General features: G+C 40.7%; 1 protein-coding gene across 1 annotated transcript; it reads left to right on the top strand.

Moving 5' to 3' along the window:
- Nucleotides 1-387: 387 nt before the first annotated feature.
- Nucleotides 388-10,183, top strand: LOC110317234 (C-type lectin domain family 2 member F-like). The gene is made up of 5 exons (XM_021191661.1): nucleotides 388-673; nucleotides 1,115-1,201; nucleotides 5,396-5,583; nucleotides 6,538-6,647; nucleotides 9,289-10,183. Exons 1-5 carry the CDS (start codon nucleotides 604-606, stop codon nucleotides 9,401-9,403), a joined length of 570 nt encoding a protein of 189 aa, XP_021047320.1. The 5' UTR covers nucleotides 388-603; the 3' UTR covers nucleotides 9,404-10,183.
- Nucleotides 10,184-10,908: the final 725 nt, after the last annotated feature.

Below are 10,908 nucleotides of genomic sequence, written 5' to 3'. Positions count from 1 at the left end.
CTTCTGCGAAGAGGATAGTGCCTGTGTAGGAAACAAACCTTAATTTACCATGAGTTTACTTTGCCAAATTTCACTATACAATTCATAGGACCGTTGGAAATAAAGAGAAAGAGATTAAAAGCAAAGCAAAACTGAGTGTGGGACTCAAAGATCAAGAGAGCGTAAGTGCGATTTATTGTTAGTTCAAACAACCCTAAAGTTACAGGGGCTTTATCAGATAGTTTGGGGAGAGACTATACAAAGACCAGGGAAGGGGAAGGTCTGCATTGACTGGATAGCTGAAGGGAGAGGATGCTAATCAGGCTTCCCCATGGCGACCAGCAGCCAATCAGGGTAGCTAGCGAGACACCCGTTGGAGCGCGCTGCCCGTTACTCACACAGCAGAGCGAGGACAGGGCCAGTGAGATATCTTGTGGCCCACCATGCAGAATCATCACGCTGGAGTGGTGCTATCTCTCCCATCTATCAATCTTGCTCTATCCTTGATTCCAAAGAAACTCAGCCCTCCGAGTCCAGAGCTCTGAAGACAGCGGATACAACTATCAGTTGTCCTTTCCGCTTAAGAATTTTCTCAACCTCTGAAGTCACTGGAGCGCCATTTCTATGCTGACCGACACTTCACTCAGACAATCTCAGACAAACCATGAACGCAGGCATCACAGGTTAATGTTCGGTAAGGAGATGACTGGGTTTCCTTGCAAGCTAAGACTGGTAGCCTCTGCCTGTGAGAAAGCGGCCATAACCAACGAAGGCTCAAAACTAAAAGTGACAATGATACACTCCCTCTCCACCAGATCTGCTCCACCCTTCCCGCAACAGAAAACATTTTATTAAAACCAAACCAAACCAAACCACAAAAAAAGAAAAAGAAAAAAAGCCACAAAAGGTGGGGACTGCGTTTTTGTTCTGCAAGCCTTGCTGGAGAGTGTTTTGCTTAGCTCTTGGAAGTGCCAAAGGACTCTGCAGACAGAAGCCAAAGTCACAACTGAGTGCCTTTTCCCTTTTCCTAATAGATCAATGGCTGAGCTGTGAGATTATGGCTTTTTTTAAATGGAGGTTTTGTTTGCTTGTTATTTTTCTCTGGTAGTGACCTGTCTGCTTGCTTTATGTACAGATGCGAAGAAAGTGCTGACCCTTTGGACCCTGCTAGGTGGCGCTGTTGCTGTTCTTCTTTGGGGGTTTTTCAGTTTTCCTAGAAAATGTAAGTGCTCAATTTCTATTAAAAACACTGATAGTGGTATTGGCTATTCAGCCTGACCCCTCCACCTGCTTTATCTCCTAGATCAGTCTATTGATAAATATGTATTACATTCAAACAGAGTGCCAGCTGGGATGTTGTTTCCTGAAAAAAAAAAAAATAGATTATAGATTTGTTTCTAGAGGACTTGCTATGCATAAATTCATTCCATTTGAAGCAGGGGGAAGGAGGCTTCTGAGTCAGGGTGGTCAAGTAAAGCTTTATGAAGAGCTGGGTGTATGTGGTCAATGGTAAGATCTTGTAGGCGCCATATTTGTGTCAAAATTGTGTCAGCTATAGTGTGAGGGGCAAGCAAAGTGGGGTATGCTAAGCTGCATTTGTTAACTCGTGGCCGCAGGTGAATGGAACCCCGATTCCAGCTTTACTCGAATAGAAGCAATGGGTTGGAGACAAGCCTACCCACCCTCACCACCTCTCGGACTCTCCAGACAGTGAAGAGTTCAGGTTCTACAGTAGATCCTATGTCATCTTCCTCTGTCATCAGGCTCTCATCTCTCATAGGCCATTGCTGTTTACAGTCCTCGGCAACATCTTCATCGGCAGCACAGTAGATCGTAAATTAGATCGTTAGCCCCTACTTTTCCTTTGTATAGTGTATAGTGTTAATGGTTACTGCAGAAACCTTGAAATGTGTTCTTTGTTCATCTTCTCTCTCCCCTCCCTACCAGCCTGCCTTCCTCCTCTCCATCCATCCTTCCTTTCTCTTTTTGGGCTCTCAGGTAGTCTAAGTGTGTGGCCTGCCATTAGACTACATCTCCAGCTCAAAGTACTAGGTTTTTATTTGGTTTAGTTTAGTTTTCCATGAGGACAATTGGTGTTTAGAGCTGGACCCAGGGCCTTGTGTATGCTAAGCTCTACCTTGGAGCAACACCCCAGGGCCTGCCCTCTCTAATATTGAATCCACTCTGATCAAGTTTCTGCTTCAGTTTTTCTCATGAAACCTGTAGTCAAACCTGTAGTTTAGCAAAATCTCCAGCAAAATTGCCATCATTCCCTTCATCTTATTTGACGATCCACATTCATTTTTTTAAAAAATATTTTTCTCTTTAAAAATCTCATACTATTATACATATATTTAGATCATTTCCATTTCCCTCTTAACATCCGCAATGGCTCCCTCCCAAGTTCTCGCCCTTCCTTCATTCTGCTGTTGTTAACCCTTCCGCTCCAATTAGCACTTGCAGCCATGTCTACAAAGGAGCTAGAGTCACTTCCTCCTTCTGCAAGGATCTGCTGCTGGTCCAACAAGGATGGGGCTTGCAAGGGAGGGCCTCCCCCATTCATGCTGACATTTCTACTGGTTTGCTATTGATAAGTCTCTTCGAGGCACGTAGTGGTGGATCCAGGCACAGATCACTGGCCAAACTAGCAAGTATAACTAACCGTGAGTGCTGAGCTTTGAACGAGTTGTCTGCACTATCCTTCCCCACCCGAGATTCAGAGACCATCAAGGAAGAGTAGAAACTATGTGACCCCGATGCGTGAGAAAGAGAGCTGTGAACTGGTACCTTCAGTAGAACAGGTGGCTACTTCAACTCCCGGCAACTGCAGATCTTCAATCATTTTATACCTCCTCCTGAAAAGTAATTCCATTTTGGCCTTCAACACCCCCCTCCCCCCGTACACTCCAACTGTTTGTCTCCTGCCTACATCACCGCTGGCTTTATTTCTTTTGTTCATTTCTTCTTTTCCCTCCACTCTTGCTGGCCTCGGTGTTTGAACATGTCTCTTCATGTGTCCAATCTTTGAAGCTTTGTTGGACTGTCAGCCTTCTGAACTAGTCTTGGACCTTTATCACACAAATATATCTCCAATCTTGGACACTTCCTTGAATTTAATCATTTTTAAACCAATCTAGCTACTTTTATTAACTAATAAATATCTCAAACTAAATCATGGTCATTCTGTGAAATGTATATGTGTGTGTGTGTGTGTGTGTGTGTGTGTGTGTGTGTGTGTGTGAGAGAGAGAGAGAGAGAGAGAGAGAGAGAGAGAGAGAATGTATCCCAGTAGAAACCAGAAGTCAACCATGGATGTCTTTCTTCTTCAGGAGTCAGGACTCATCCACCTTGTTTTGTTTTGTTTTGTTTTGCTTTGTTTTGTTTTGTTTTGTTTGAGAAAAGGACCCTCAGTAGTTCCTGTGTCTCAGGTTAGGTTTAGGGGCTGGCCAATGCCTGCCAGGGACCTGAATTTCCACTGCTGGGATTATAAGAAGAGTCTCACCATATCCAACTTTTCTGTGAGTTCTAGAGATTTAGCTTAGGTCGTCATACTTTAATAGCAAATAGTGTATTAACTGAGTTGTGGCCTCAGTGTCTGAACTGCTCAGTGGCCTCTCTTCTCTCACATCCTTCATCCAGGATCTTCCTCATCTCAGGGAACAGTGAGTATATTCTTCCAACTGCAAAGTCAAAAACCCTTACTTATTTTCTTTTACCTCCTTTTGACTTTCCAAATATAATTAGTAAATTATGCCCATTCTTGCCCTAAGGCAGATGTCAACTCTTTCTATTCTCTCTCCAATTAACAGGACTGGATCACCTTTTATTCTCTGATGTCTCTCTTCTACCCTTGATCTCTTAAAGCAGTTGCCAGTGTATTATGTAATAAGTTCTATGAATGAGAGTCTTGCATTTTTTCCTACAGTGTCTTCAGAATAAAAGTGAATTGAATTTGAATTGGCCATATTTCAAGGTTCAATCATCACATGTGGCTAATGACACCTTTATGTATGGACAGAGCTTATTTTTAACAAGTCAGGAGAATTATCAGATCTGATGAAAATGTCACATAGTTTTATATTCACCTAGAGCAATATGCAATGAATGGTTACCCTGTCCTTATTGTACCCAGTCACCCTGGACTTCTGATGACCTGTGCCACTCAGTCCTTCCCTTGGTGTGTAGAACATATGCATCCTCATTGTCTGGTGAGTGATCAAGGACTCTGCATCATCTGTTTGTCAGGAAAAAAAAACATTCTTACCTTGGAGGCAGACATACCTTCAAGTCTTTATGAGGCATCACCCTTGTCTATCCCTACCCTGAATGTTGCCCTTCTATCCTGCAGTCATCCTATCCCTTGACCTGAGTGCACTTCTTGAGAAACTATGGTTTCAGGCATACAGCTTTCATAAAAGCAAGTCTTTCCACATTATATTCATTTTTGTATCCCAAGACCTACCAAAGCATAAATCTCTGCCACAGAGTAATTAGTTAGCTCGGGAGTGGTTGGATGTATAAATAAATGAAAGAAGAAATAAACTAGTAGGTGAATGATAAAATTGGATTTCTGATAGCCTAGGTTTAGAACCAACTATTTGATTTTGATAGTCGTTGTTTATTTGAATCTAATATTTGGGGTAATTTGGAACATGGTATTTGTCAAGCAATTTCAGTGACATGAATATTTGGGGGTGGGGCATATATAGAACCTTACTTCTAGTTAATGCTTCCAATTGAATAGTCTCCCCTTCATAAGTTTGAGCAGGAGCAAGACCTTGTATGTCTGTCTATATGTATGTCTATTTGTTTTTCCAAGAATGGGAGAAAGTGCCTTAAACACTGCTTCTTTTGGGAGTTATTCATAAATAACTTCATCTATCTAGGGCTGTGAGCTTAATAGGAAATGATTTAAAAGTTAATACAATTTTAGTGCTTTCCCCCTTTTAAACAAAGGACAAAGAAATAGCTTCAACTTTTGAGAAAATGCTGTTTCTGAGAAACAGTTGAATATTGGTTAGGTCACTGGGAGAGAGCAATCCTTTGATATTCCAGATATAGAGGATTCATTTGGAGGAAAACTTGTCTCAAGTGGCATATACAATTTTTAGAGAAGTAAAAGAATAAGTAAATAAATTCCACTATTATAACAGTATGAGAGAAATAGTCAGAGAATGTTAAGTTTCTAGAAATTGGTCACTACAGTTTTAAATTCCATGTAGATCTTAATTCTCCAATGCTTCTTTCACTCTTGCTGTCCACATTGGTTGGTCTTTCATCATGGACTTGATGACTAAAGTCCAATGACTGAAACGTAATGTGACATTTTTATCAATGTGACATACAGAGGAATCTTTCACAGTAAAAGTCAGGCTCATTTCTCTCGCAGTGTCTTCATGTTCTCTGTTTATTTTAGTTACAGTTACAAGAACAGCCAGAAACAAGACATGCGATGATGGGGTAAAGCTGTGCCTTAAAGACTGGAACAAATTACGTCGGAACTGCTTCTCTTATATCCAACATAAAAACTCATGGTATACTGCCAAGCACAACTGCGAACTCCGTGACGCAACTCTGGCTGTGTTCATCGACAAAACTGAATTGGTTAGACTTCCTACTTAGCATACAGAATAGTTAAGACTCAGATCTTTTGCCTTTGGCGAACTTGGTGCTCAGAGGGGAAGATAGATGTGTAGAAGTAGTGATAGAAAATGCATAAATTAAACAGTATGTTAGATACAAATCATAGCACTTTTCTCACTTCTCCAAGGTAGATTGGAGACAAGCTCATGTCCTTGAAATGATGACATTTGAGCAAAGAAAGAAAGCAGGTAAGGCAGGTGGTCTAGGGAACATCTAAGGGATGAAGAGTTCTGGGGAAGTAAATCAGCTGGAATGCAGGTTTAAGATGGGTAAATGCTTGGAATAGTCAAGGAACCAAAATAAATAGCCAACCACTCTGCTTAAAGCTGAGAAGTGAGACAGAGTGTAACCACAAGGGTCTGGCAAGCCATTACAGAAACTTGAGTTTTCTGCTTCAGACAGAACAGGGAGCTGTTTTAGCATTAAGGACAAAAGTGCTATGTTTTAACATCAGTCAGTTTAAAAAAAAAAAAATTACTATCCTGATTGCAGCTTCCCCTTCTCTCCTCCCACTTCCTCCTTCTCACCTCCCCATTTCTTCTCCTGTCTTCCTCCCTTTCTTCTCCAAAAGGGGGAGGCCTCCAATGTGTATCAACCAGCCTGTGTATCAACAAGTTGCAGTAAGACCAGAAGCATCTTCTCCTATTGAGGCTAAACAAGGGCAGCCCAGTAAAAAGAAGGAAAGGGTCCCAAAGGCAGGCAGTGTAGTCAGAGACACCCTCTGCTCCTGCTCTAACTGAGGTCTTACAAAATCATTTTCTTTGCTGTAGCAAATATAAAGACAGAGAGTTGGGTACTCAGCCCCCCTGTAGGACCTGTGGTAAGAGCATGATGGAGTCAGACAAGGGCAGTAACCTTTCATGGACTGAGAATAAGACCACCAGGTGATGTCCCTAATATTCTGTTTTGTCACAGGAAATTTTGATGAATCAAATGCAGGAGAAGAAAACATATTGGATTGGACTTCACAGAAAAAATTTATTAGGAATATGGGTTTGGACAAATGGAAGTAAATACAACAATTTGTAAGTCTTCATATTTATTTAATGTTAATTGTACATTGTGGTCAAAATTCTCCCTCTATAAACAGATACATCTATTGTTTCTTTAAATACATTTCTTAAGTAGACCCTCCAACAGAAGCTGAAAAGAAGATTCAGACAAACTGGTGGTCTCTAGGGACAGTATGCCCTCAAGCTCCTATGTTTGTTTCTATGTGTTTAAGTGGGTTGCACACTCTCTTCCTTTCATTCTAGACTTGACTAGACTAGACTAGACTAGACTAGGCAGTTTACTGTTTAGCTCTTGTCTGAGTAAGACTGTGTACATGGTGTGTGTGTGTGTGTGTGTGTGTGTGTGTGTGTGTGTGTGTGTGTTTCCTTTCATTTCTTATTGGTAAGGAGTGAGGATCTGAAGATATATATCTTGCAAGTCATTGTGTTTTTTCAACCTAAATTTGATGTAAATACAATGATCATGGAATCTCCTTTTAATTGAGAAACTTCTTCTGCAGAGGTATGATATATTAATACCATGGAGTGAGCACCTGCCACAGAGAAGGCACTCAGTATGTGGCAGTTTGTGGTTCCTCTGTGAAAAATACAATCTTCTAAGTCTTCCATTCACTCTGAAGTTGGGGGCGTGAATTTTAAATGCTTCCAGAACAAAAATAGAGTCTAAGGATACAATTAATTCTTTATGCTTGGGAATATATATATATTCCTTACCCAAATTTATATATATATATATATATAAAATTTGGGTAAGGAATATATTGGAATAGTCAAGGAACCAAAATAAATAGCCAACCACTCTGCTTAAAGCTGAGAAGTGAGACAGAGTGTAACCACAAGGGTCTGGCAAGCCATTACAGAAACTTGAGTTTTCTGCTTCTTATATATATATATATATATGTGTGTGTGTGTGTGTGTGTGTGTGTGTGTGTGTATTCCTTACCCAATATAACCAATAATTTAATATTCCACTTTGAAAATAAATGACACAAGATAAACTTTGATACAAAACATAATACCTATGGTATTTCTTGAAAGAAAATATTGACAGCTTAAGATGTTATGTATCCCACTAGAAAAGAAGAAGAAGAACCAAAAGGTAAAGCTATGACCTGGTGAAAGTCGCTGTGTTAGATTTCTAGGATCACCCTAATAAATGACACAGACCAAGCAGCATAAACAACAGATCGGGTGTCTGAAAGTCCATAGCCAAGGTGACACTGGGGTCTATTTCCTCTGACCTCTCTCCTTGCCATGTCACTTCATCTTCCTATGACTCAACCTGTGTACATACTAGTGCCTCAGCGTTTCTTCTTAAAATAGCATCGATGGTTCCTGGGGTGAGGGACTTACCTAGGGATACAAAGGGCCCTGGCTTCACTCCCGACATGGCAAAGGAAAAAGAAAAGCAGTCAGATTATATGAGATTGGTGTTCACTCAAAAGACCAGATATGGAATCTAAATTCAAAGCATTAACATTTAAAAAAAAAGTCATCTTATTTAGTAGGTCCTTCTAAAACTTTATTTTTAAATACAATTACTTTCTGCACCATCAAGGAGTAGGGCTTCCTCATATGGAACTCCTATAGAAGTTAGTGGAAACACTGGCATACTGGGCATGTGTCGGCATGGATGTGCAGCACCTCTCCATCTGCATGTTCCACGTGTGGACTCAACCATGCACAGGTGAAAGCCTTTCAGAGAGTAAGTTGATTGTGACTCTATTGAACATCTGGCTTATGTTCTTTTTATCATAGCCTGACAATACAGCATCACTACTGTTTATCTAACATGGACACGATTCTACATAAATTATTTAAGAGACAATCTGAAGTGTGTGACAGGAGTTATGCAAACACTGCATTGTTTTATTGTGGACCTGAGTATCTGTGGCTGGTGGTCCACACTGAAGAGTTTACTATACACACATATTTTAGGAAAGAGTAAGACTAAAATTTGAGGGTCTCTTAGAAATCAGCAAAGAGTACACCAGTGGTAATCTTCCTCCCGTCCCTGCCCCCACAAGTAAGGTACCGAAGGCATTTTGATAACATTATAATCAGAACTTCACCAAGACTCACAGCATTCCAAGTTTTTATATATGACCTATGGTAGGAACTTAGAAAATTTTTGCTGTCAACTCTGCATAGTGCTTTGTGTACACCCTGTTACTCTGCCTAGGAAATAACACCTATCTCACATTAGAGTTGGTTACAGAGTGGCCAACTGAATTCATACGTGAAAGTTATGACAGACCTATATTGAAAAGCATGAAAAGATGTTCCAGGAAACGCCAGTTACACTCTCCCCCTGCATCTCCTCTAAATGCTTTAATACGTTGACTTACTGATTTTCATTACCAACATACACAGAGGAATCCCTCTGTGAATGGTTATGGTGTTTTCTTTCTTCCTTGTTAGGAGCATAGAGTCCCAGGCCATGCTGCTTTTTTGAGGAGTGGCATCACACAGCACCTCCCTATCTGTGTCTGCAGGTTAAGTGTTGATGGCTGGCAAAAGAACAGCAACAGTTTGCATAGGTTCCTCTCCACAGAGCACATTGGAATTGTGATCACCAAAGTTTAGACTCATTCACTATACAAGGCAGCACTGGGGTAATAAATAAATAAGTCATCCCTTTGTTTTATTCCAGGCATGACATCCAAGATCATGGTCAGTGTGCTTTCATGCATAAAGGGGGAATAGACAGTACCAGTTGTGAGGACCAAAAAGAATCTATTTGTACCAGAGAAGGTCGGTGCCCTTGAAGATTTCTTCCATCCAAAGGACCATGAAGAGCAGTGTCTTGTTTTGTCTGTGATGTGTATTCCTTCCCATCGACATCACTTTAAGTATAATTTGACTGACAAACATTTACATGAATTTTATCTTCATTGAAATAGTGACTACAAAGCCTACCAATTAAACTAAGCTTGATGTGGTACTGCTGGGTCATCAAGGCTGGCACATTTGAAGCTATGGCCATGAAGGGCCTTGCTCAGAAGTGACCCATCTCAGTGGAGCATACCAGAGGGCATAAAGAATAAAAAGGAAGATCCCTCTGCTTGTCTAAAATTCAGTGACATCTTCCAAGAAGAAAAACAAGAGCTGAGGACAGGGTGAGCATAAGAAATGCTTTGTCTGCCCTCAAATAATACATGTTTCATGTGGAACTGAGAAGGAAGGCATAAGGGGGGAAACTATTGTGATCAAGGTCCCGGTGTCACCAGTGAGGGCCAAGCAACTTTCCACAGGTCTCTCCAAACTGAAAGACTTAAGGTAACCTGGATTTGTTGTTGCCATAGTTGCTGAAAGAGTAAAGGACACAAATTTCGTGATGAGTCAGGATGAACAAAACGTGAGCACCTGGAAGTAGAGAGGAACATGAGGGAAAGAAGCTTTGTGACCTTGAAGAATCCATGGAGATTAGCCTAAATTCCAAAAGCTGTTTCACTCAGATTCTGGATAACACTGAAATGATCTTGAAGAAAGGGAGGTATAGACATTAACACTGGTCATCATTAAAAAAAAAAAATCTCTTCAACTACCACAGGTCTTTTCTCTTACGTGATCTTAGCGTTTACATTTTATATGCGTGTGCAAGCATGGAGGGGTATAGGCTGTAAACAAGAAAGTGGGCTATGGGGAGAGGAGGTGAAGGGTTCTAAAGGGGGAAGAAAAGGTAATAGACTACATGTGACTTAAAACCAGGAGACCCTGAAACCTACGCTGCTCTAGGTAACTTGCTACTGCTCTTCAAAGGAAGGGCAACTTAGTGGCTTAAAGAGTTGTTGTTATGCCCTGGGCTTGTATTGTGGAAGTTGAAATAGAAACAAACCTGGGAAACACAGAAACTGGTTGAGGTCAAGGTGGGAGACTCTACTAGAGGAGTTTCCACTGGGGATTCTTGTCTCTTCCATTCATTCTTAGTCAGGCTCAACCTTTATCCTCTGTGACAATTGCTCAATGTCCTTAATCCTAGTGTGGTATAATCTATTAATAATTATAATAGGAGGATTGGTGGCTGTATTAATAGATGTATGTTTATAGCAGCCTCAGCTCAGGGCTTCAAATATGGTGCTTCGTGTTAGCTATTATCATCTCCAAAGTCATTTTAACACCAAAAATATGTGCCCATTAATTATTCAATGTCCAGTAGTTACTAATTTGAATACACAAAGCATGACTGATTGTTTACTTCAAGTAAAAGAATGAAGCATGTGCGAAAATATGATAAACCCATTATGCTCCAGGCTGATTTAGAAATTAATCT

Source organism: Mus pahari, chromosome 2 (genome assembly GCF_900095145.1).
Source record: "Mus pahari chromosome 2, PAHARI_EIJ_v1.1, whole genome shotgun sequence".
Lineage (NCBI taxonomy): Eukaryota > Metazoa > Chordata > Mammalia > Rodentia > Muridae > Mus > Mus pahari.
The sequence above is the reverse complement of the archived record's forward strand: the minus strand, read 5'-3'. Positions and strand labels throughout refer to the sequence as shown.